This window comes from Mustela nivalis, assembly GCF_964662115.1.
Source record: "Mustela nivalis genome assembly, chromosome: 7".
Taxonomy (NCBI): domain Eukaryota; kingdom Metazoa; phylum Chordata; class Mammalia; order Carnivora; family Mustelidae; genus Mustela; species Mustela nivalis.
In genome coordinates, this window is record NC_139026.1 from 6,448,435 (window position 1) to 6,474,806 (window position 26,372).

At 49.9% G+C, this 26,372-nt stretch overlaps 1 protein-coding gene across 1 annotated transcript in view; it reads right to left on the reverse strand.

Annotated features, from left to right (window-relative positions):
- Positions 1-26,372, reverse strand: part of SREBF2 (sterol regulatory element binding transcription factor 2) — a 58,914-nt gene that overhangs the window by 23,417 nt on the left and 9,125 nt on the right. Inside the window, exons 2-9 of the mRNA XM_082739947.1 lie at positions 10,565-11,032; positions 9,432-9,613; positions 8,595-8,741; positions 6,469-6,690; positions 5,345-5,459; positions 4,941-5,122; positions 2,659-2,851; positions 1,857-2,038 (exon numbers count right to left, since the gene is read on the reverse strand). Coding sequence (XP_082596073.1) covers positions 1,857-2,038; positions 2,659-2,851; positions 4,941-5,122; positions 5,345-5,459; positions 6,469-6,690; positions 8,595-8,741; positions 9,432-9,613; positions 10,565-11,032 — 1,691 coding nt within the window. The remainder of the gene's footprint in view (positions 1-1,856; positions 2,039-2,658; positions 2,852-4,940; positions 5,123-5,344; positions 5,460-6,468; positions 6,691-8,594; positions 8,742-9,431; positions 9,614-10,564; positions 11,033-26,372) is intronic.

Sequence of the window (26,372 nt, forward strand, 5' to 3'; positions counted from 1 at the left end):
CTGTGGTCTATCTTTGAGCAAACACTATTGAAAATTTCCTACCGTAGCTTTTTTTTTTTTTTTTAAGATTTTTAAAATTTATTTATTTGACAGACAAAGATCACAAGTAGGCAGAGAGTCAGGCAGAGAGAGAGGGGGAAGCAGGCTCCTTGCTGAGCAGAGAGCCTGATGTGGGGCTCAATCCCAGGGTCCTGGGATCATGACCTGAGCTGAAGGCAGAGGCTTTAACCCACTGAGCCACCCAGGCGCCCCTCCCACAGAAGTTTTACACATAAGATGAGACGGGCTTATATGGCTTTTTAGGTTTTTCGGTTCTCAAAGTGTGGTTCCTTGGGACCAGCAGCATCAGCCCCTGGGATCTTGCTGGAAATGCAAATCCTTGGTGCTCTAGCCCCCTCTCCCCACACCTGCTGAATCAGCAGCTCTGGGGTTCTGATCACCTCCAGGTGATTCTGTTGCCTGCTTAAGTCTGAGAGCCACCATCTTAGACAATCACCTGGCTACATGACTAGAACCAAGGATCTCGATAAACTACTCTATGCCAACCTGAGAGGGTCCAATGGAGAGTCTGTCGGCCTATGGCGAAGATCTCTTTCTCTCATGACCAGCAACCAGAAGGAAACCGCCCTCCGCCTTCTCCCGTCCTGCAGGGGGCACAGCTGCACTTCCTGCCGGCGCCATCGCAGGAAGTGGATGGACCAGTACAAGGGGAGCAGCCCTCTCTGGCTGATGGGCGGGTTCCAGAGGCACCTCAACCCTGACCCCGGCCCCTTCTCCCTCCCAGGACCCTCTCACTGTACCTCCGAGCAGCACAGCTCAGACAGAGGCCACCACAGCTCCAGCCTCCCCTACCCTGGAGTCAAGGCCACGTCACTTCCACTCCACGTCCTATCTTGAGCATTTCCTGAGTCAGTCTTTCCTTTCAATGCCAGGCTCTCGCCGCCTCCGATCCAGTCTATCCCCAGAGCCCCTCACTTGCTTCCGGGCCCCTTCCCGCAGCCCATCCTTCCTGCAGCTGCCAAAACAATCATCATGAAACACAGACCTGAACATGCCTCTAGGATATACATCTTGGAATGCTGTTCTTCTGGGAACAGGCCTGCTTCAGGCGGTAAGCCTCCAACCACCACACCTATAGTCCAGGAGCCACAGCTCTCGGCCTGGCTGGCAGCTCCAGGCTACTCGATCAGATTCTCCCCGGTGGGCACTACAGCCCACCACCACCAGCCCATGGGAGAGTCGGCCCATGGTGTACTGCAGTGGAGGACTGTTCCCGCTCTTGTTCCTCTGACAAGTGACCTTGAACTTTTCCTTCGATGCTGTGAGATGCCCCAGAATCCTTCCCATAAACTTTCAGCTAACGTCCCTGCTCAAAAACCTTCCTGGTTCTCCAGAGAACTGGGGGGGAAAAAAAGCCCCAGATCAGTTACTCGTCAACGATCTCTCCAATCTGGGCCCGAGATACATGACCAGCTTTAGCCCTCATTGTCCCAAATGTATCCTATACTCCAGACATACCTGTCTGCCTGCTGGTCCCCAAGTAGCCCATCTACTCATGACCTCTCCACCTGGAAGGTCATCCCTGCCCCAACTGCTCGGCTCAAGCCCCAGGTTCCCCCGGCCCAACTCGTCCCTTCTGCCGCAGCTCCCAGAGCACCCTCCTCTTCCTCTGTGATAACACACACCGCGGGTTCTCTCGTGTCCGTGGAATCATTCGCACACAGGGGTCCTCTCCTCTGCTGCCCTGTGACGGGCAGGGGCAGGGTCCTTTCCTGCCACCCACAAGCACCCGCCCCAGCACTTCGCACACCGGGGTGCTCGGCAGAAGTCACTGAGTTATTAGCTGCAGACCTTACCCTGGCGAGGTCCAGATCTGCCTGCTTCCGATGTCTCCAGAAGGTGACCGAGGGGCGTGAATGGGGCCGGATCACCGGTTCCCCGTGGACCAGCAGCTTCACGAAGACGCTCAGGACGATCACACCATTCACCAGCCATAAGAGGAGTGTTGGCATCATCCAGTCAAACCAGCCTCCAGAACCTGAAGAGGCACGTCTCAGCGGAGCCCACGAGAGCAGTCTGAGGGGACGGCAGGCCCCCGAACTGACCCCTGCATCTAACAGGTTAGAGCCCTCCACCTCATTTTCGGGAGCATGGAGAACAAGATGGAGTCATGTAGTAACAGTGTCTGAACGCTTTCCGTAGGGATAAGACATAGCCTTATTCCGCACCCCAGGCAAATGTGGGACAGTTCTGTACCCTAAATAGGGACCCTGTAGCCCTTGTCACTATGGAGCCAGGAGCCACAGCTAGATAGCAAAGATAACAAAAATCCTTGTTAGTCAAGGTGGGGTGAGACCATGGGTTTTAAGACTTGGGCAAAAATGCCACATCTTCCTTCAAACAGGGCCACCTACCCTCCCCAGATCCCCAAGCCCAGTGGTAACAGCAGTGTGGGTTCCTGATTTCTTTTGTTCTTACTGACTGAACTCGGACTTGCCCTGTTACTTCCAAAATGTGACTTATGCCAGTCCCTCGCAGGCCCGGTACAAAAGCCCTCTGGGACCCGGTGGACAAGCTGAGCCGAGTGCACACACGGGGCCTGTCCCCTGCCGCAGCAGCCCACCCGTGCTTGGGGGATCCAACGGGCCCTCTACCTACCTGACTCAAGGGACAGGATGCTGCGGCCGGAGCCTGAGTACGGGTGCTGGTCAGAGCCGTGGGCCCCTCCCCACTGCAGCAGGGCGGTCAGGGGGTTGAAGGAGAGGCAGAGGAAGGTGAGGACACACAGCAGAATTCGAGAGCGATCCACCATGCCCAGCGCTACTGGCGGAGAGTCCGGCTCATCCTTGACCTTCAAAGCAGGGCCGAGAGGTTGGAATGAATACTGCGTGGGGTTTTAACAGCATTTTACTTTTATATGTACTGGAGTCAGACTGTGAGATTTAAATTCAAGACTACGAAGTCAGACAGGAAGAAAGCAGGAGGCAAGGAAGAAGCCCACAGCTCTTCAGCTACTTCTCAAACACTGGCACACTCGTCCTCTTGCCACCTGGGACAAGAACATGTTCTGAAGACCAAAGGCACAGAAGTCCTGCTCATAAAACAGAGCACACAAGAAAATATTCTGCAGGGTTCTGTATAATTCCACAACAGGCAAGCTAATCTAATCTAAAGCAACAGAAAGCAGATCAGTAGTTGTCTGGCGCTGGAGAGGGATGCGGGAACTACCAGCCACGGTGTACGAAGGAACTTTGTGGAGATGGAAATGTTCTATATCTTGATTATAGTGACAGTTACGTAAGCGAACTCTTCATACTATACGCTAGTGCCTTATGCTACTATAGAACAGCTGCTTTATCTAAGCATGTAAATTCAGCATCAACAGGGGCGCCTGGGTGGCTCAGTAGGTTAGGCATCTGCCTTCAACTCGGGTCATGATCCCTGAGATCTGGATTAGAGCCCCACATCAGGCTCCCTGCTGAGTGGGGAGTCTGCTTCCCCCTCTGCCCTTCACCTTGCTCGTGCTCTCTCTCTCAAAAAAATAAAAATCTTGAAAAACAAATAAATAAACATCAGTAGAACTGATTACAGACCATACAACTGGGGTGCCTGGGTGGCTCAGTCGGTTAAGCATCTGCCTTTGGCTCAGGTCATGGTCCCAGGGTCCTGGATTTGAGCCCCACATTGGGCTCTCTGCTAAATGGGGAGCCTGCTTCCCCGTCTCCTCCTGGCCCTCTCCCCCTACCCTACCTGCTTGTGCTCTTTCTCTCAAATAAATAAAATCTTAAAATAAAAAAAGACCATACAACTTCAGTGTGAATCTATTTACAGGACTTTGCCCGCTATAGAACTGCAGCACTGCTTTTTTACCCCTCCCTGTCTTACGGAGGGAGGGCTGGAGGCAGGAGCCCTGCCTGCCTAGGGAGCCGCCCACAGAGAGGCAGAGAGGAAGCCTGGGACCAGGTCTCCTTCAACTCTCAGTGCACACATAGCACCCCACTCTTTTTTCAATATTTATTTTTAAAGATTTTATTTATTTGAGAGAGAGGAGAGAATGAGCAGTAGGGAGGGGCAGAGAGAAAAAGTCTCCCTGTCTGGCAGGGGGCCCGATGAGGGGCTGATCCCAAGACTCCGAGGTCATGACCTGAGCTGAAAGACAGATGCTTAAGCAAGTGAGCCACTAGGTGCCCCTCCTTTTCAACTATTTTAAAGCCATCTGAAAATTTCTTCTGATGACAGATGCCTAGCTAATTCAATGTATATGTCACATGGCCTTCTGTTACCAAACAGAACCACATTTATAAAGTACTTCAAGAATAGAGCCTCCTCAGTAAAATTAGGTACATGATACTCCAAACAGTTTGACCCAAAACAGACTAGAAGGGAAGTTTGTGTTTTCGAAATGGGAACTTGCCAGTAGGCTCCACCAGTTCCGAGGGCTAGATCATTAGGCTCGAGCCTCTTTTGGCTAATTCCATTAAACCACAATCACCAGGGGCTTTCTTGGACGATTAATGGCCATGGTTGGAATGTTACTTGTCAGGCTGCAAATTAGAATCATTTCCAGAAGAGGACCCAGAGGCAGCCTTGCCCTATACCGACTCAACAACCTCCAACAATGGTCTTGCCAGGCCCGCTAAAAATGAGGAATGTAACGAGGCGCCGCAGGCAGCGCGCCAGCTGCTGTGTGTTCCTGTTCTGGATTTGGCCCTTACTCCTCTCAGACGGGCTCCTGTACCAAGGACCACTTAAAATGGACTACATTGAACCAGTTAAGCGGATTTTGTGGGGGACGCAGCAGGACCTAACGTCATAGAATTCCTATTCTCCTTCCCTGGTCCTCTCCACGCCTGGCCGGCCCGCCCTTGGCAGCGTCTTCACAGTTCAGTTGGGAGAGATGGGAGAGAGTCCAGGGGTCAGAGGATTTCTAAAGCTCATACCTTTGCATCATCCAACAAAGGGCTTCCTGGCTCCGAGTCGATGGAGTAAGGGGAGAAGCCAGCTTGGGACCCCGAGTCAGAGGCCGGAGGGGACATCAGAAGGACATTCTGATTAAAGTCATCAATCTTCAGCTCCACGTCATTGTCCACCAGGCTGCCTAGGTCGATGCCCTTCAGGAGCTCTGCAAAGAAAACCGCATCTGACAAATGGTCTGTTTCTCCAGAGCCCCCCCACCCCGCGCTGGTGCCTAGGCCAGGGCTGGGCTGGGGGAGGGGCCCACGGTCCTTTCTCCCATTCACCCCCGAAGGTGCCTTGTACACGGCCTTGGGCCCTCCGCAGGGCCCAGCACAGGACTTCTACAAGCAGAAGGTCTGATAACCCTTCTTTCGATAAGCACACTCACTGTTTTTCTGATTCGCCAGCTTCAGCACCATGTTCTCCTGGCGCAGTTTATGATTGACCTGCTGCAAGTACTTGATGTAGTCGATGGCCTTCCTCAGGACGCCAGACTTGTGCATCTGGGAAGGAAGAGGAGTGAAAACACAGTGGCATCCCTGCAGGCTACACAGTGAGAGGGCTGAGGCCCAGAGCCTGTGGGTGAAAGCAAGGCTCCAGGCTGCGATGCTGGCTCGCTCACTGGTTAGCTGTGCGACCCAGGACAAGTCACTCAGGATCTCTGAACCCCGCTTTTCTTGTCCTTAAAATGGGGATAATGGCGATATATGAGTCACAGGTGTGCAGTGAGGGCAAGATGAAGTAATACCCGTACGGAGAGGAGCCCCCCTCCCCAGTCTGGTGCACAGTGACACTCGAAACACAGACAATTAGCTAGTACTCCTCTTAGAATAACCCTAGAACCAAAACAAACTTTAAAGAAAGCAAACAACAAAAATACCAGAGCACTGTTGGCTAACTATCTTAAGGAAAGTTCAATTAGCACAGTTCCAGTCTATAGGCTAATAAGGAAAAAAAAATTGTCTTTCAAAACAGAGACGACGAAGATAAACAGATAACGGGTTTAAAAAAAAAAAAATCTATGTGACAGAAGATAAATTCACTGAAATACCTGAAACAACAAACAATCTATTCCCTCTATTTGCTGCTGGTTAAAGACCCAATCTCCATCTTCTCTCTTCCCTAAAAAGGTAGAACTACTGCTAACCATTCGCGAACACAACCGAACCTGTGTCAGCCACGCCACCAGCCGACGCCAAGGCACACCCAGCCCCGCACCCGGCCGCCATCTTGCAGCACGGATCCCTCCGCCTGTGCTACTGGAACCTGTGGTCACTGCAGAGCCAAGGTCCAGGCAGGCTGCTGCCTTACCAACCCCCACCAGTCCCCTTATGTTGGTTAGTATTTTATAATCTTGGGAAAAAACCACAAACCCAAGAAGCTTTAATAAGAAAGCGCCGCTAAACCATCCTTATGCTCACGCACTTGGACGTGGAGTCTCCTAAATTCCTACGGCCTAGACACAGAGACGGGAGACGATGGCACATGAAATGGTCGCTGCTCGGCACCCACCTTGGCATCTGTCCCCATGACCAGGTCCTTCAACTCGATGATTTTGTCATTGATAGAGGAGCGGTACCGTTTCTCAATGATGTTGTGGGTCGTTCGCCTTTCTCCTTCTTTGGGGGGCTCCAGTTGCTTGACCCCCCCAGGCACCTGCTTAATGGGCACTTTCTCCTGCCCCATCATCACAGGCATTGTGGTCAAAATGGTCCCACTGCTGCCCACCAGAGTCTAGAACAGGCAGAGACACAGGCAGAATTACCCCGTGGCTAGTTGGAGTAAAGCAATCCCAGAACAGAGACCTGTTGGCCTTGGCCTTGTGCCATTGCCTGGTCTGACACTCTTCGTGGCTGAACCAAATCAGGCCCCACGAAGCTTCAGAGGCCACGGTACCTGAGCTCCTACACTCCCTTCAGAACCACTGTCAACAAATCACACCACAATGGGATTAACGTGGGTAAGTATGTTTTTTTTTTTTTTAAAGATTTATTTATTTATTTGACAGACAGAGAACACAAGTAGGCAGAGAGGCAGACAGAGAGAGAGGAGGAAGCAGGCTCCCTGCTGAGCAGAGAGCCCGATGTGGGGCTCGATCCCAGGACCCTGGGATCATGACCTGAACCGAAAGCAGAGGCTTTAACCCACTGAGCCACCCAGGTGCCCCGGTAAGTATGTTTTAACCTTTGATCTAAGGGCACCTGAAACAAGTCATAGGATTCCTGTTTTGCAAGCAAACCATGAGCCACCTGTGAACTCACGTACACTGCACCGTATCATTCTGGCCTCAAGGAAAGCCTTCTCTTGGTGCAGGATATATCTTTTCCTCTCACATGACAGTGAAGTCACTCGCTGTATTTCCTTATATAATTTGGCTATCAAAAAGCACAAGGGCAGAAGAAGGGCTAGAGCCATCCCAGTAGATAAACAGGCCAACTGTAGAGGCTCCCCCTTTTCTCCTCAAATCTGCTCTCTCCCCATTTCTATTTTTACCAATTTTAGTTTTATTTTCTTCAATAAATGGCCTCAATATCCAAATGGCCAATGAACTTCATTAATCATTAAGAAGTAATTCTCACATAATAAAAAGCACACATTTTAAGTGTACAGCTTGATGCATTTTTTTAAAAAGATTTTATTTATTTATTTGACAGAGAGAGAGAGATCACAAGTAGGCAGAGAGGCAGGCAGAGAGAGAGGGGGAAGCAGGCTCCCTGCTGAGCAGAGAGCCCGACTCAGGGCTTGACCCCAGGACCCTGAGATCATGACCTGAGCTAAAGGCAGAGGCTTAACCCACTGAGCCACCCAGGTGCCCCAACTTGATGCATTTTTACGTATGGATATCACGTGTGTAACCAAGACAACCCAGACCAAGACAGAGACCGTTTCTATCCCCTTAGAAAGCTTGCTGGTACCTCTTCCCAGTCCCACCTGCCCCTTCCCCAACTTGCGATCACTGCTCTGACCTCTAACACCACAGCTTCGTCCTGCCTCTTCTCGAACTTCATGTACCGGCATCCCCAGCGTGAGCTCCTCTGGGACAGGCATCTTTTGCTCAACGTACTATTTCTGAGGTTCAGCAGTTGTATATAGCAACGGTTCTTTTTGGACATGTGGGTTGTTCCCACTTTTTGGCTCTTATGAATAAAGCTTACTCTCAAATTCTGATCACCTCTCACTCCCTCGGACTCTTTTGCTACAAGCCGCTGATGTGGCTGTGACCCTGCAGCCCAAGGACCGGGGCTGATGTGGCTGCGACCCTGCAGCCCAAGGACCGGGCCGTCCCTGTCCCTCGCCTTGCAGCCCCTCCTTGCCTGGTGGGCCTGGGCTCTTTCAGAAGCCAAACCCCCATCAGCGGGACCTAGAAGCAGACAGCCCTGGGTGAAGCCGTTACCCAGGAACCAGGGATACTCTGCTACTCCTCTCTCCCTCAGAGTCCCCAGTACTCCCACACTACATGCACTGATGGTACTTCTCAAGGGGGGGAAAAAAACTCTAAAAGGGAGCGGTATTTGCAATCTGACACATTCCACAGGGGTTCTGCCCCTGTCCATTCTGTAGAAGTTTTGTGAACATCTCCAACAATTCCAAGAAAGGAGGGGTGGAGGGGGGAGGGCAGGAAGGAAGGCGGCTCTTACTGGTACTTGAAGGGCAGCTGTCTGGATGGGGGTGGTGAGGGCGGTGAGGGCTGGGTTCTGGACCGCGGCCATGACAGGGCTGCCATCTGTCTTTAGTGTGGTCAAAACAAGGGAATCTGTCTTGATGATCTGAGGCTGAACCAGGACCTGGATGGAGAAGGAAGAAAAGGAGAAAGGAAGGCAGTATTATTTTCCTATTTTGCCTTAGCTTCTTACTGTACAGACTCCCTCCAGGAAAGAATGAAAAAAAAAATGTAACATTTTCCTCAAACTGAGAACACAGCTTGATGGCGGGGTTGAGAGGGAGAAAGAGTCGAGCTGAAGGGTCTTAGGTTTTAAGATTGGAAGGGTTTGAGAAAAGCAATGCCAGGGCCTGGCGGGGCAGAGTTGGTGGGGGTGGAGACAGAGGACAGGAAGGGGGTCTGATTTTGGACAAACTCAGGAAAGCCAGGAACATGGCTGAGACGCAGAAAGGAAAAAACCTGGAATTTTTTTTTTCCCAAAGATAAATGACCTTGTTAGTGACTACAGTCCACTATAATAAGTGACTTATAAACATCTTGGCACGTCTCCTTCCAGTTTAATGCCCGTTCTATGTGTCACTAGAATAAACCACCTCCACTGACTGAGTCTGCGTGAGGGCCGGCGTGGATCCACAGAGGCGGTCTCAGCCAGGTCTCCACACCCGGCTCAGGGGCGCCTCCCAGGCACCCTAAATGCTGCTCCCTTACATGCTGCTGTTCCTTCGTAGTACGCAGACCACCTCTTCGACCAAAGGCCGGCTCCCAGCCTCTACCTGCCCCCCCACCCCGCCCCGACTTCTACACGGCCACCTACCGGGACCTGCTGCACCTGGGGGGCGGCGACCGTCTGCACCGTGGCCGGGGCGAGTGTCTGCAGCGTGCCATTGGCCGTCTGCGTCAGCACCCGCTGGGCCTGCACCGTCTGCACCTGCTGCTGGATGGTGACCGGCTGCACCTGGGAGGATGTCACCAGGCTTTGGACTTGAGGCTGAAGAACTTGGGAAAAGAGGAGGGAAAAGTCACACGGAGGAGAAATGTACCGTCACCGTGGCTTCAGCAACAAGTGAGGGGGCGGGGGTGCCTCAGAGCGATCCCGACTCCCCACCTGCTGCTGAAGAAGATGTGCACAGCCATTCACAGGCTGGTCTAGATAACAAGAACATTCCATGAGGGCTGCATCAACTTCTGAGGGAACGGGAACAGATTGTTTTATTACTCTGAGTGCTGGGGTGGAGGTGCCGGCAGCTAATTGGCCAGTGACTGCACCCAGCAAGGAATTCGGAATCCAAGGAACCTACAATCGCACCAGGCTTCATTCCTTCTCACAGAAGGAAGAGAAAGCGCACTCTGGGATGACTGACTCTGCTTTTTGCTTTGCTGCCTCTCCGCAGCCCCTAAGCCCTCAGCAGTGCACTGGGGAACTGTCAGATCCCTGGAGCTTCAGAGTATCCCGCTCAGGGCTCCCGGCCGCACGGGCACGGGGTGTAACACGACACGGAGGGTCACTCGCACACACTGAGGCCTGCGCGAGGCCTGTTGTGCAGAGCCGGAGCCTCTGCTCTAAGTCATACTCTCTGCGGTGGCTCAGGAGGTGTTTGCTGAATGAATGGTTCTCCAGCTCCGGGCGCCAGGATCTGGATGGTGTTTGGGTAAGTCTCCGGACTCGTCTCACTCAAGCCTCTAGCTCTAGTTACCAGCGCGGCCCTGTGTCTACTCTGCTCGTTAGACGCTTCCACCAAGGGTTCTCGAAGCAGGCATGACAGCTACTAGGGTGTCTGAGGACACACAGAGTGTGAACTATTCCTGTCCTTGCTGCCAGTGACCCCAAACTCATTCAGACTCGGTCATCCCCAAAGAGGGCAGAACCCTTGACCTCAGAAGCATCTGCAAACTGGCACAGAAACTTCTGAAGCAACCAATCACTCTGCTCTCTGACTTCTGAATCACCTTGGAAGCTGGTGGCTGCGTTCTGGTACAGCAAAGGCTGCTGGATGATCCTGGTTTGGGGAGCGGTGCTGAATGTCGGGGTGATCATCACTGTCTGCGGCGGCAGCTGCGCGGGGGGCGGCGGCGGGGGCTGGGGGCGAGGCTGGAGCACGGGAGCGGCCCGAGGCGGGGTGGGCACCGTGCTGGGGGGGACCTTGACTTGCAGGGCTGGCGCCTGGGGGGAGGCGGCCGAGGGAGAGAAGGCAGGCAGAGGGACCTGGTTGAAGGACCGCTGCTGCATCGAGGGGTCCCCCGTTCCGGCCCCCCCATTGCTGCTGCTGCCGCCACTGCTGCTGCCCCCGCTGCCTCCGCCACCGCCACCGCCACTGCCGCCGCCACCACCACCACCACCGGGGAAGGAGCTACACAGCTGCTCTGAGAACAAGTCAGGGAACTCTCCAACTTGATTGCTGACGAACTGTAGCATCTCTGTGAATAAACAAAAAGGAGTAATTTTATTGCCATACAAAAGATTTATTAACTTCCAAATTTGCTTAAGAAATGGAGGCATGCAAAGCAAAAAGCATTCCCGGGACCAGAGCAGAAGTGGGTCAGGAAACCCTCTTGGACCTCTCAGGAGGCAACCAACGGGCTTAGACGGCCAAGGGACAAGGGCACAGGACTTCCCGTCTTCGAAGTTCTTCTCTCCCCACCCTACCTCCAAGCCCTTTCCGCCAACTTTCCTGATTATATCAGACCAAACAGAAGCTCCCTCTGCGGCAGGTGAGTATTGCTTTTGGAGGTTACTGCCCGTCTCATTTCACAACTGGGGACCCTGGGGTGGAAAGCGGGAGTTGCTGAGTTCAGCAGCCTCAGGTGTGAGGCCACCTCCAGTCTCAGCACTGCTCCCCCGGACAGGGCCCAAGTGCAGGGGTCAGGAGGCGTCTGGCTGCAAAGTCGTGCCAGACCCCAATCCGCTCTCAGCCCAGGCAGCATTCTCTGCTCACCACAGGCAGGCCCCCAGCCTTCTCTCCAAAAAAGGACATAGCCCTGGGCACTGCCGGTACCAGCAGCAACACTCAAGGATGATGAAGCTGATGGCCTCCGAGTTAGGCACTTTAGGGGTGGAGTGGATGGAAACATAATTGAAGCCCAGAACAGGGAAATAACTTGTCCAAGGTCCTCCAGCTCATCAGGACACAGCGAGGATCAGAACCAGTTCTCTGTCTCCCAGCTGAACTTTCTCCCACTGTACCACAGGGCACTCACTGCCGAAAGGCTGGGCCAGAGCCCCCATGCTTTAGAGGGGGCCCACTCTGGCCCTCTTTGGGCTGGGCCCTTCTCTCTGAGCAAGGAGTCTGTGGGACCAGAGGGATGTGTCCACCTGGAGACCATGGCCCCCTTCTGGATTATGTTCCAAGTAGGAGCTCTAAGTCCCCAGCCCAAAGGGCCTCAAGCCTGCCTCCAGGGCCTCTTCCCCTACTTCATCCTCCCTGAAATTTACCAAAACCCAACTTAATCCACAACTAAAACTCATCTCTCATGACTCTTGCCTCCCCACAGAGCTGGTCCCCATTCGAAGTCTGGGGCCTCGGCTTCAGCGGCAGCTGAAATAGTGTGGCAGCTATTTTCAGACCTACGGTTCTTCAGGTTGCTTCCATTCCTTCCCCTTTCCTCTCTAATACATTCCCAAGAAGCTACTGCTTGATCCCAAAGTGTACACTCTCCTCCTTAGCTAAACATTCAAGGAAACATGATGCTCTGACTTAGCCACCAAAATACCCCAAACCAAAAAGACCACCACCTCTTCTCATTCCCTCAAACCTCCACCACCAAGTCCCTCCCACCATCCCAGGTCTCTAACACTCTGTGTGTGTGCGCACACGCACGCGTACGTGCATTCACAGTAATGGGTCTGGGCTATGAAGAGCCTTAGATCAGGCAAGCAGAAAGCTCCTGGGGGAGCTTCCTCGGGTGGCTGAAGCTCAGCAGTTAGTAATTCCAGCATTTGATCAGTTCAACCTGCTGGCAAAATGGCATCTCATCAGATGAAAGACTACACTGACGGCAGTATTATTTACCAATACCTCAACACTGCTGTGTCCCCCTGACACTCAGCCTGCTGTGTGTGGGGAGGAGAAATGGGCATATTGCAAAGTTTTAAGGAAATGCTTAAGAGGAACCGAAGAATCTGTTGAGCTTTCCAGAATTCCCATAAAGTTCTTACTCTGGAGGATCAACACAGAGGCCTGCTTTGTGAGCCCAAAAAACATCTCTCCCTGATTGACTGTTTCAATCCATGGAAAGCTAAGGAGGGCACAAGGCAACAGAGGCCAGAGGCTTGGCAGACAGGGCACAGACGCACCAGCTGGGTCTCAAGGTGCCACCCACACAGCCATGTGAACGTGGGCAAGTCACCTCTCACACCCTGGTTTCCTCACCACAGAAGGCTGCCTTGAGAACACATGGCTTCTTTGTTGTGGGGATTGATAGAGTCATTTGTGCAGAGTGCTCGGTGAGAGGCAGACCTTTGTAAAGGTCGCCGTTAGTGGTCATTCCGGAGCACCGAGCTCCTGGGCACTTCACTCCACTTATCTCGCTGGTCGAGTGTTCTCCAAAACCTTTCATGGAGAAAGACATGGGCTGGCACAGCGAAATAACCAGCAGAGGTCACAAAGCTTGTTCACAAAGCAGGTTAAGAGTGTGTAGGCAGATGGGATGCGGTGGTTTAAATTAAAAAAATAAATCCTTTCCAACCCACACACGACAAACTCCAGCGGTGTTATCTGCAGCCAGGCGGAGAAGCGTGGGGCTGAGCGGCGCAGAGGGGCCCCTTAAGACCAAGCATTTGAAGGAAGAAGTAATGGGAAGAGGCTCCCTGAGCCCCCGCTCCAGCAGGGCACGCTGGGCCTTCCTGGGACCCCATCTGGTCTGCAGTGACAGAGGAGGGGATGCCCTGCCAGCCAGAACGAGGCCAGGAGAACGGATGCGCGGAAAGCCCACCCTGGGTGCAGTTTTGCGCTAACGCTCCATGCTGCGCCCCGTGGGAGAATCCTAATGTCTGTGTTTGCTGCTCCAATCACTGGAGTGCCACAATGACACTGGCTCTCATTTCCGCCGGGGGCCATGAAGCCCAGAAAAGAGAGGCATGGGAGAAGGCACAGGTTTTATGGGGCTTTGAAAATGACGTTCCAGATCCTGCACGACGAGCTGCGGTCCCTAGAGTGGAGGGCCAGACTCCGGCCTCCTGGGAGGCCCCTAGGCCTGCAAACCTGAGCTTACCTGGCAGGGTGCTACCAGTGGTTACCTTCCCCAAACAAGCCACAGTCCCATTTTTTAGCTGCTGCTTCAAGTAAGGGGTAAGTCTGCTTAATAAAGTAAGTTGGGCCTCAAGAAACTACACTTGGGTTTTGATCTCTCTAAAAGCTCAAGCTCATAGCCCAAATCAGACGATGCGGCTGTCACCTGTGCACTGCAACCATCCAGAGCCTCATCCAGAGACCCCAAGTTCATGTGCACTTTGAGGAGCTTGCAACCACCAAGCACTTTGCCTGGCCCAGCTAGGAGCATCCACCTGAGAATAAGGTGACCCAAAATCTGGGCAGATTAATTCTGGCCAGGGATACAGAGTCTAAAGCCCCAAATGAGGTAACACAGTCTCCAAACTGCATAGTCAGGCAACAATCCTTCACTGGGCATCTGCTACCTGGCCCAGATAGGCTCTAAGAGACGTCACAAAGGTCATTTATTCTTCTTAGATTTTGTATTTTATTACTGCCTTGTGTCAGATAATGTTCTAAAATAACTTTCTTTTTTAAAATCATAAAAGTCACACTATGGAAAAAATTTAGAAAAAAGTTAAAGGAAAAAAAATCTGCAATTCCACCTCCCTGAGACATCTACTGTCGATGTTTCGATGTGTCCTTCCCAAGAGCAGGGCTTGCTTGCACGCGCAGGTACACACATGTGTAAGGACAGTTTTACAAAAGTGGGATCACACTGAAGAGGCTCTGTTGCCCCCTGCCCCCTTATTCAGTAAGACATGGGGAGTGTTCCGTGTCAGCCATTATGGCTACGACAGCGTTCTCTGGGGGAGTCCCAAAGTATGCATCGTAACATGTGGTACTGACACCCTAGAATTTCACCACTTAGTGATGACAAATGGCTATTTTCCATTTTTTAGCATTAACAACTTTTGTTTCTTTCTTTTTTTTTTTTTTAGCTTTATTTATGGAGGGGAGAGAGGAATGGAGAATCTCAAGCAGCACGGAGCCCGACATGGGGCTCGATCTCACAACCCTGAGGACATGAGCCAAAAGCAGGAGTTGGACGCTTAACCGACTGCGCCACCCAGGTGCCCCCAGTGTTAACAACTCTTACAAAAATCTTTTCCCACTGATCTGATGATTGGGATAAACTTCTAGAAATTGATGGCGGGGTCAAAGGGCGGGTTTATGTGCTTTGGGGAGGCTATACCAATCTATGCTTCTGCCAGCATTTCCCCACATCTGTTTCTGTCATTCAGGCGGTGGGGAAAGAATGACATCAAACTGTTTTGGCTCGCATGAATGAGCGCTAAATGAGGCTGGATGTCTCCCTGCCAATTTTACTGGCCATTTATATTTCTCCCTTTGTAAATTGCCTGCTCTTGACCTTTGTGCATTTTTCTATTGGGCTACTTGTTTCTTTTTAATTTCATACACTGTGGGTATATCCTCCTTATATATGTGCAAATATCCGCCACAATGTTATTCTTTTTTATTGATGTACAATTGACATACAATCCACTTTATTTTTCTTTAAATTTGTTGAGAAAAAAGAGCGGCACGGGTGGCTCAGTCAGTTAAGTCCAGGCTCAGGTCAAGATCTCAGGGTCCTGGGATGAAGCACCTCCCCCAAATCAGGCTCCCTGTCAGTGGGGAGTTTCTCCCTCTCCTTCTGTTCCCCTTCCTTTCCCTTGCGCCCTGCTCCTGCGTGCTCTTCTCTCTTAATCTCTCTCAAATAAATAAATAAAATCTTTAAAAAGACAAAGTTGCTGAGAAAAAAAAAATGGCACAGGGTTAAGTTATCATGCCCTAGCCCTATAACTTAAAGTTTTACTTCTCTGGGCCATAGTTTTCTCACCTATAAAATGAGGCTGAAATTACACCCACCTGGCGGGGACGCTGAGAGCGCATGGGCTCCAAGGCACAGGGCCTGGCCCTCGGGAATGCCTAGCTCATGCTATTCGTGGCAGGGTTTTTGACAGTCAGTTTTGCTTGGACTCTTGTTTTGAAAATTTGAATTTGTTCCAGTGCATTTGGATTTATCAGGGAACAATCTGGGCCTATCGTGAATTTTGTGTTTACTTATGCATGAGAGAAACACTAGAAAATGCAAAAACATTCCCAGCTGAAATGAGCCACACAGGACTACACGAAATGAGCAAAGTCGCACAACTCAAACATCCACTAGCTTCGTCAGCTCACTGCACGTGTTACAAACCACAACCATCCACATTGGGACCAGAACTTCCCATTGACAGTAGACTGCCCTCCGCCCATCACTACACAGGAGCTCGGAAGCTGGAACTTCTAACGCCCACTTCCATGAGCAAACCTTAGGTCTTTTTTAAGGTAAGGGGTCCTATCTGTTGGGGTATTTCTGTGTTTCTTACCCACTAAGAATATGTAAACTGAGCTGTTTTATTAGGTTCTTAGCTTCCAGTCTTTTTATTTTCTTTTTGTTACGCTGAAGATTTTGAGTGTTGTTACCCAAACCCCACCTCCCTCACCCGCTGTGGTTTGCATTACAATTTTGCTCAGTGTGGGGATTTTTAGGAACAGATACGTTGTGATACAGCAGAACTGCCTATACACAAATGCTAATACTGTGTAATGATATTACATGGTTTTTGTGTTACACTGAAAAGGTCCCGCATCCCCAAGATTAGGATAGTCACCTAAACCTTCTTCATGGAGTGTTGTTTATTTAATCTTGCCCCACATCAGACCTGCCCAACAACATAAGAAAACTGAATAAATGTGGTATGTGATGTCTGTAGGCTGCTGGGAGTCAGATGGACCACAACCACTGACTGAGAGGGAGATAAGCACAAAAGTTTATTCCCAACAAGCAAGCTTCTTAAGAAACAAGTATCCTGGAAAAAATAAAAAGAAAGAAAGAAAGAAAGAAAGAAAGAAAGAAAGAAAGAAAGAAACAAAGAAGTATCCTGAATTCAAGCTGATGATCCTATCTTCCCTCCTTCCTTCCTACCCTTCCCTAGGATTTGTTTTAAAAAAAAGGGGCGCCTGGGTGGCTCAGTGGTCGGGCTCTCTGCTCAGCAGGGAGCCTGCTTCCTCCTTCTCTCTCTCTGCCTGCCTCTCAGCCTACTTGTGATCTCTGCCTGTCAAATAAATAAATAAAATCTTAAAAAAAAAAAATCAAATGCAGACTAGTATCAAGCCTGAGGGTCAATAGTGAGGTAACTTTTCTTTTCTCCACCATTTTGCTATGTGTAATCCCCACTGCTTTCTCAGGACCTGAAAAATTAGTTATCCCCCCTCAGGTCACCAGAAGAGCAGTTCAGAAGCTGGGCTGTCAACTACACCCTTCTGCGCAGAAACCCTGAAATGCAAGACTGTAAGGAGCATAGGGACAATGGTTAACAGGCAAACTGGTGCCTAAAACCTTTCCAAACACTAGGGGGCCCATTTGCTAAGAAGCTCATAGCACAGGGATAGCATCATGTTCTTAAAGGGAATTCTGGGTCACCTTCTTGGGGGACAGGGAGTCCGGAGGAGGGCTGAATGACACCGGATGGCAAACTAGTGACTCAGGCATCCTATGTTTTAGGCGAGGGATGAGTAAACTCTTTTTACTTACAAAGAAACCACAAAGGAAAATTGGGCAGGGAGGTGGGGGTTCTCAAACACGTGTGTTGCATAACACACACTAATGTATCTCTGCATATATCAAATATTACGTAACGAGATAGATGAAAATTAAGAGACAAAGAAAGCACAAAGGGAAGCGGAGTCATTCTCAAATGGCATTCTGGTCTGCTCTGTTTGGCTCTCTCCCTGCCTGCCCGGCTGGCTGTTAGGGGCAGCCTGAGTCCCAGCTGAGCTGGCCAGTCCTGCCTCCTCTGTCCCACACAGCAGATTCCCAGAGCAGCTCCCAGTTTCAACCAGAACAATGATCTTCAGCATGACCTTCAACTGCTCTTTCTGCTTCTTTCCTCTGCCAGAAGTTTACTATGCACTTCTGGCAGGTCTCCCTTCACGGTAGCAGTTTCCTCGCTTAACTTCCATACTCTGCCTTGATTTCAACCGCAGCCTCCTACCCAGTAACAACTGTCGTCTTTGAGTATCTTGTTGGTCCAACAGTCTTTCAAATCAAATCAAATCTCTAAAACACAAGCGTCAAAGCTTCCTACCGACTGCTCCCTCCCACTCCAAGGGATTTCACTTCCCACTCACCTTAGCTCATCATTCACCTGGGGAAAATACCCACACCCTTTTCTGCACATGCCTTTGGCGGGGTTAGGGAACAGAGCCTTCTCTGTGACTCCCGTGCCCCACCTTTTCTGCTCTTTACCACCCTCTCTTCCCATCTGAATTTCACAATTCCATTTCAAAACCACTTCAGGATTACTCTCCACCGGGACTCTTCTCTACCTCAGGCCGGCCATCTTTGAGCTCTTGAAACCAGCTGTGATTTATTTGTTAAGAAAAATTATCTGAGGGGAGCCTGGTGGCTCAGCTGGTTAAGCATCCCGCTCTTGGTGTCAGTTCGGGTCTCAGGGTAGTGAGACTGAGCCCTGCCTCTGCACTGGGCATGGGATTGCTTTTAAGTCTCTCTCTCTCTCTCTCTGCCGCCCCACTCCCAAAGGACACCAGCACACACTCTCTGAAAAAAAAAATAAAAAGAAGAAAAGAAAAAGAAAAAGAAAAAAAGGGGGGATTATCTGAAACTTAAAAATAAGAGTCATGGGGCGCCTGGGTGGCTCAGTGGGTTAAGCCGCTGCCTTCGGCTCAGGTCATGATCTCAGGGTCCTGGGATCGAGTCCGGCATCGGGCTCTCTGCTCAGCAGGGAGCCTGCTTGCTCCTCTCTCTCTCTCTGCCTGCCTCTCTGCCTGCTTGTGATCTCTCTCTGTCAAATAAATAAATAAAATGTTTAAAAAAAAAAAAATAAGAGTCATACTAGAGGTAGCCATGTCTATGCTGACTACATCAAGGTCATCTGATGCTCTAGAAACATAAATTTGTCCGACTTTCTATTTACCACAGATCAGACCCACATTCTGTAAAGTTAGATTCATGTAATAGAAAACTGGTAAGCTGTGAACAATTTTAAAAAAGATAAACTCGAAAGCTTTATTTTTATTGCCCTGTAAGACAGTAACCAGTTTTACAACTAAATTTGCAATCTTATTCCTGCATCCTTTTTTTAAAAACTACATAAATACCTCTGTTACTTGTTCCTTTGACCCAGCTTTGTCATTTTTTTTTTTTAAGATTTTATTTATTTATCAGAGAGATAGAGGGAGAGAGAGCGAGCACAGGCAGACAGAATGGCAGGCAGAGGCAGAGGGAGAAGCAGGCTCCCTGCTGAGCAAGGAGCCCGATGTGGGACTCGATCCCAGGACGCTGGGATCATGACCCGAGCCGAAGGCAGCTGCTTAACCAACTGAGCCACCCAGGCATCCCCAGCTTTGTCATCTTGATGGTTTTTTCACTAATAATGTTAATAAATCTCTGATATGTGCTGATGATGTCTTAGTATAAGAGTAGATTTTTTACATATAAATGTTTTTAGTTTGCCACATTAAATATAGTAAGTTATATTTTTAAATGTTTTTTTGATATTTTGTAATTCACAAGTGCATGGACAAAATCTTCCACTCCCCTGTACCTCTTCAACCATTAACCACTCTGGCAGTTTAAAAAACTGGCATCAGTTCCCTGAAGTGCTCCCCAAAGCAACTTTCACGCAATCTGTCAAAATGGCAATTATGCTTTCTGAACCAAAACTAGAAGGGACATATCACCTCACAATGGGACAAGATATTTTTGAAATCCAGGTTATCCTGGAAAATCTGGACAAATCTGCAATTTCTGTAAAGCTTCTACTTTTGGTGAAGTGGGTATGTAAATGCAAAAGGATTTAAGCCTGTTGAGCACCCACTGTGTGCTGGCCTAGAGAGATGATAAAAAAAACTCCTTGACCTCAATGAGTTAGTGAAAGTGACATAATCACAGCAGCAAGGAGGACACAGGGCAGGTGTAAGTGGAGCAGCTTCCTGAGGGAGCTAGACTAAGGCTGATGGGCACCCAATGTGAATTCTAGGCCCAGGGAATCTCACAAGCCCAGGCTTGGAAGCATAGAGCTAGCACAGCGGGCTGCTGAGGAGAATGGGCAACTGGCAGGACCCTGGACTGGGCAGGTAGTCAGGGTCAAATCATGTCAGGTTCTATAGCTCATGCTGATGAACCTGATCTTTCTCCTTATCAAAGAAGGAAATGCCATAGCAAGTAGTCCAACAATGCTCTAGGAAGGGGAGCCTCTCTGGCCCAGTAGTTGCTCCTGCTAGTTTGTACAGGGGAGGCTGCTGGCTTCCCCAGAACCCCACAACATCATGAACACATTAAGTATTCTGGGCACATACTTAAGAGTGAATTCTGACTTGTGAGGATAATATCAAAATAGCTGAAACAAAACTTGGAGAGCTTCATCAACTGATGAGAATCAGAGATCACATTTATGTATTATTTAAAAGTACACAGGTGGTTATGACTAAAATTACTTTCACAGGGCACCTGGGTGGCTCAGTGGGTTAAGCCACTGCCTTCGGCTCAGGTCAGGATCTCAGGGTCCTGGGATTGAGTCCCGCATTGGGCTCTCTGCTCAGCAGGGAGCCTGCTTCCCTCTCTCTCTCTCTGCCTGCTTGTGATCTCTGTCTGTCAAATCAACAAATAAAATCTTAAAAAAAAAAATAAAATTACTTTCACAGTGATTCTAGGTGGACAACATAATAATAGCTCTCACCGATACCTACTTAGTACTTTATATAAACTCTAAGACCAGTATTACTCCTTTGCTTAATAAATGAGGAAAATAAGATTCAAAGAAATTAAATTACTTGCCTGAGTCCCCTCATAAGATTACAAAGTGGCTGAACCGAGATTTGATTTGAGATCAGATTTTGGTTTATCTGAATCTCTCCTCTATGCATACTATTTTCCCTATAAAACAACATTGCCTGGATTTTACGTTTGTGCTCATCACAACTTGGGAGAGAGATGCGAGAGAGACATGGAGTGACAATAAAGTAAGGAGAATTGAGGGGTGTGGTATAGAGGGGGGTGCTTATGTAATCCATCTCATTATTTCCAATATTAAGTTCAATGCTAATGGAAGATTAAAAAATCTCAGGGCGAGTAACTGACTCACTGGGGGAACAGGGGAGAGATATTTTTGCCTGCGTATTTGTATTCTGTGAGCATTCCTTCCTACTCAAATGATTACATTTATTCTCCAAATGAGACTTTCTGCCTTGATAAGATGCTTTTTCTAGAAGTCTCTCTCGATCTTTTGAAAAATACAAAACAAATAAAGACACATCAGTTAAGACATGCATTCAACAAACATTAACTGCATTTGTTATGTGCCAAACACAAAATTAAAAGCCTTCAAGAGGTACATGTTCTTTCTTTTTAAAGATTTTAATTTATTTATTTGATGGAGAGAGAAAGCACAAGTAGGCAGAGAGGCAGGCAGAGGAGAGGGTCAGTCTCTCCACGGAGCAGGGAGCCAGATGCAGGGCTCGATCCCAGGACCCTGGGATCATGGCCTGAGCCGAAGGTAGAGACTTAACCCACTGAGCCACCCAGGCGCCCCAAGAATCTTTTGTAGTTGATTTTTACTACTATTTATCTACTGTTTGTGTGTGAGTACATATTTATACGCGAAGTTTAAACATTTTTCTGCCACTGGAGAAGAACCCCATTAGCACTACCCCCCAGTTGTTCTCGCTGGCACGCGCCCACATACTGCGGTATGTAACCTTCCAATCTCCCTGTGAGGCAGCAGTTTCAGCTACTCTTTGAAAAAAGAGTTAGTGTGTGTAAAGCGCGGAGAACAGGGCGGACATAAAAGTTAGTGAGAAGTGGCGGTGGTTACACGGATTAAGTCCAAGTCCAAAGAGGGGATGGCCTGCACATGGTCGCAGGCAGGTGGCTGAGTGAGTGGCAGTCTCCCCTTCCTCTTCCCAAACCTGTGCTCTTCTCACAAGTGCCCTGTCCCAGAAGTCCCTGAAAACCACACTGCGGGCCTTCCTCTCCGGAATGTCCTCCCTGCGCATGCCCAGCCTCCGGCCGGGGCTCAGAACCCTGCAGTCAGCAACCAGGTTGGACACCGGGCAAGCGCCCCACCCTGGGGCCCGGGCAGCCCTTACTCAACACCTAGTTAGAGGCATCAGGCTGCTGGCACCCCACTTTGAAAGGCCATTCCTCTTACTCCACCTATTACTTTTAAATGCCTGCTCTTAGGAAGAGGTTAAGAAGAGACTTTGAGAACAATTAAGAAGAAAAAACCTGAGCCAATTAGTGGCAGTGCTAATAAAAATAGTATCTAATTGTTAACATTTACCAAACTCTTACTAGTTGTCAGCAGTTGTGTTAAGCACTTTGCACAGATTCCCTCAGTTAATCTCCACACACTTTGACACCATTATCACCTCCACTTCACAGACAAGGTAAAGGAGGCACAAAGAGGTTAAGCTGCTTGTCTAATGTCACCTAGTCGGGTGGTGGAGCTGGAATCTGAGGTCAAGTTCTCAGCCACCACGCTGCTGCACAGATGCATTGGTTCTATCACCGAAGGGAATTCACCAGACAGACCCCTGCAGCAGGGGGGTGCCTCACTCAGGAAAGAGAGCCAACACCCCCCACTGAGAAGGGGAAGGACTGTCAGCTCTGGTCGGCCTGCATTTCCAGCTAGTCACTTGCCCCTCCCTGCACCTCAAGGCAAGACTTTCCCTCTCCTGGAAAGAGACAGAAAGGTGAGCAAGATGGAGAGTGAGACTCCCAGGTACCCATCCCACACCGTCCTGTTCTGGAAGACAAGGGCATCACACTGCACAGCGCCAGGTGACCAAGTGTCCACAAAATCAGGCGCAAGCAGAACCACCCTCCCGACTCTCCCAGTGCAGAGTCTCCATAGCAGGGGATCTCAACCCTGCTCAGTCCTAAAGCCAGCCAGGCAGAGGTGAAAGACCCCAATAACCCACCATCCCATCCTTCGGCTCACGGCCACCCTCAAAGCTCCCTAAGACTAAGGACAAAACAAATACTTGCAAAGCAGGTTATTAAGTCATGCTACCAACACCACCCCCCACCCCCCCGCACTTGCACCACACCCGTGGGTTACCCTGCGAGGCGCTGGAGGCCACTGAGCACCTCGCCTGGGACCGGCCCAGAGCCAGGACTCACAAGGGCTGGTTCTCCTCCCACCTCCCAGCGAAGACAGAGAAAGCCAACCAACTCCCATCCAGTGTGGTAAGGACTAGAACGGCCAGGCGCCTCACAAAGAAAGGGCCATCAGGGAGTAGAGACAGGACTGACCCGAGCTGGAAGGCAGGGGACGAAGAGTTTTAGGAGTCAGAGAGAAGGAAGGTTATTGCAGGCAAAGGAAACGGGCTGAACAAAACCACAGCACCAGGAAATGCCCTGCGAGCTGCTGAAATGGAGAGAGCGTGAACAGAGAGGGCAGATACTGTTGCTGACAATTAAACTGGGAAAGGCCTTAACGGCACCCTAAGGCATTTGGCTCTTCTTGTGGAGGCCAAGGGAGGCACAGAAAATGTAGTGGACATTTGCCACTTTTGTTGTTTGTCTGTCATCTGGCTGACCATCCCCCCAGGACCCTAATATTCCTTGTGGAGAACCCCCACTGGGTGGTCTTGGTGGGAGGTCAGGCTTTCTGCCAATCAGCCTGGATTCTCGCAGACCCCCAACCAGGGGCATGGCTCTTGCCACGGAAAGCAGCGGGGTCCTCCCCCAGCAGCCCCGGGGCTCGCCTTAGCTACGCTCTGCAGATGAGCATCCCTTGGTTCTGGCCCGTTTTCCAAGCTTGGCTCTGTTGTTTTTCTGGTCAGTCCGTGTGTGCCATTGTCCTTCCAGTAAATTCTTCCGTTCACGCTAGCCAGAGGCAGCCAGAGGCAGTTTCCGCTGCTTATCACCAAGACTCCTGACTGATAGAGAGAGCACACAGACGCAGCAGAGGGAGGGACCAGACCAAAACCATGTTTGAGGAAGATAAGGAACAACAGTTATCAGGATGGTAGCCTGCCAACCCCACACGCCCAAGTGCCTTTCGAAAGGGCTGTTCCCTGAGCCTGGAACACGACTCCTCTCTCCCGCCCCCTTAGCTGTAAGAGCCCAGCTTACAAGGCGCCTCCACAAGAAACCTCTGATCCCACCGCTCCACTCCTTAGGCGCCCCTCCTGGATGCCACCCTAGACCTGTGGGTTATCAGACACTTTGCCGTTTGAGAACCTTAGTTCTCTACTGCACTCTGGCCACGCTGAATCACATGTTCCCAGAACATGCCAAATTATTCCCAACTCTGCTCCAATTCTGTCAAAAATGAACACCCTGACACTTTTCCTTTCTAAAGTTCTATTCACTCATCCTTCACATGTTGGCTCAAATGCTAAAGTCCCTGTGAAGATCTTGCTAATTCCCTCCGCCAGTGCTCAAAAAAACCCTTGGAGTTTGTATCTCTGCCATGGTCTCTGCTGCATTTCACTTTGTAAATCCGGCTGTTCAGAGGTCAGCTCCCTGAAAGTGGGGACAGTTTCCTTCATATCCAATACCCCAAAGAGTCTAACACTGCTGTGAATATAGTGGATACTCATTCGTGCTGAACTGGTCTGAACAAGTTTAAAAAGTTTTGTGTCTTTTTTTTTTTTTAAGATTTTATTTATTTGGGCGCCTGGGTGGCTCAGTGGGTTAAGCCGCTGCCTTCGGCTCAGGTCATGATCTCAGGGTCCTGGGATCGAGTCCCGCATCGGGCTCTCTGCTCAGCGGGGAGCCTGTTTCCTCCTCTCTCTCTCTCTGCCTGCCTCTCTGCCTACTTGTGATCTCTCTCTGTCAAATAAATAAATAAAATCTTTAAAAAAAAAAACGATTTTATTTATTTGACAGAGATCACAAGTAGGCAGAGAGGCAGGCAGAGAGAGAGGAAGGGAAGCTGGCTCCCCACTGAGCAGAGAGCCCGATGCGGGGCTCGATTCCAGGACCCTGGAATCATGACCTGAGCTGAAGGCAGAGGATTTAACCCACTAAGCCACCCAGGCGCCCCCAAAAAGTTGTTTCAAAAAAAATTTTTAAAGACTTCTGACCAGAGCAGCGTCTCCTAAGACAGGCTTCCTGAGTCAGGATACCTTCCACCTCATTGCCACAGGGAAAAAAAGAGTATGGGCACCCATGTTAGAAGCCCCAAATTCAACTTCCAACTCCCATCAGCATGGGACATCTTGGGCAATTCATTTTCTCTCTCTGTTTCAGTGTCTCATCTGCAAAATGGGAATAAAAAGTAAGCCATCTACCTCACAGCACTGTCAGGAAGACAAATGCCCAACTTTTGTAAATTACAAGGCTTCACCATAAATTTCACACTTAGCCGGAAGTACGGTCTCCCCCTGTTGCTGTGGGATGGTAAAGGCCCCAGCCGGGCAGACAGCAGTTTAACAAGGCAGCTCTACATCTGCTTCGCAGCTGGATTTTCACCACTGGTCCAAACCAGACTCTGAACCCAACAGACCAGTTCCACCCGCCAGATGCGGAAGCCAGATTGTAAGGGACATTCTGACACATATTCTTTAGCAATTCCAAAGGGCCTAAGTACTGCAGAAAGGGCTGTGCTTTTCCAGTTTTCAAGCCAGTCAATGGTTTAGGATTAGTTTCTAAACAGAAGTTCCCCAGAGAGCCTTACCTGAAAGGCCCCAGTCTCTGGGATCCTGCTACTCTAAAAAATTCCACAATGACCGCCCCCCCTCAAATCCACAATGTCAACCAAGTTTAACCCTTGAATCCTGTGGTCCGAAAATGGAACATTTTACCCTGTACTCTGTGACTGCTCCTTGTGTCCCGCCCACCACACCTACAAAAGCCCTTTCAAAAGGAAGAAATAAACATTCCAAAACTGTATTACAAAAAGGGCCCTTTGGTCCTAAGAGTCAACTTGCGAAGTGAAGTTCCTCTTTCATTCTCAGATACAGTCAAAAGGGCATGTCAGTTCCTGTCCTCTTCCTTCTATGTGCTTTGTTCACTTCTTGCAGCACCTGTGACGTAGACATCTCCAGTCCCTACCTTATAGCAGAAACTAAGGCTCAGAGAAGTGCTGCAGGACCCAGGGGGAAGTCACTTGAAGTTCAAGTCCACGGCAGACCCCTCATGATAAACACATGTCCCTAAATGTGTACCTGAGCAGAGGATCCAGGGTCTCTCTGGCCTTCGTCCACCACACCAGCTTGTGTTTGCAACCAGGAAGTCCACTGACATCAGACAGAGATGTAGCACAAGATATAGGAAAAGTACACGGGTTTTGGAGTTAGACATGTCTGGAGTGAGGTCATCATTCTATCATTTACAAATTGTGTAATCTGGGCCCCAGTTTCTTGTCTGTAGCATACCACAGAACTGGGAGGAAGGATTAAAAGCAAAACCACATTAGGAGGCAATTGTAGGTAAAGGGCCAAACACACTTGCTTGTTTACCCCACCAGTGCTGTGCCCAGACCCCGGCATAACACAGGTCCTGTAAAGATCTCAACTGCATGCCT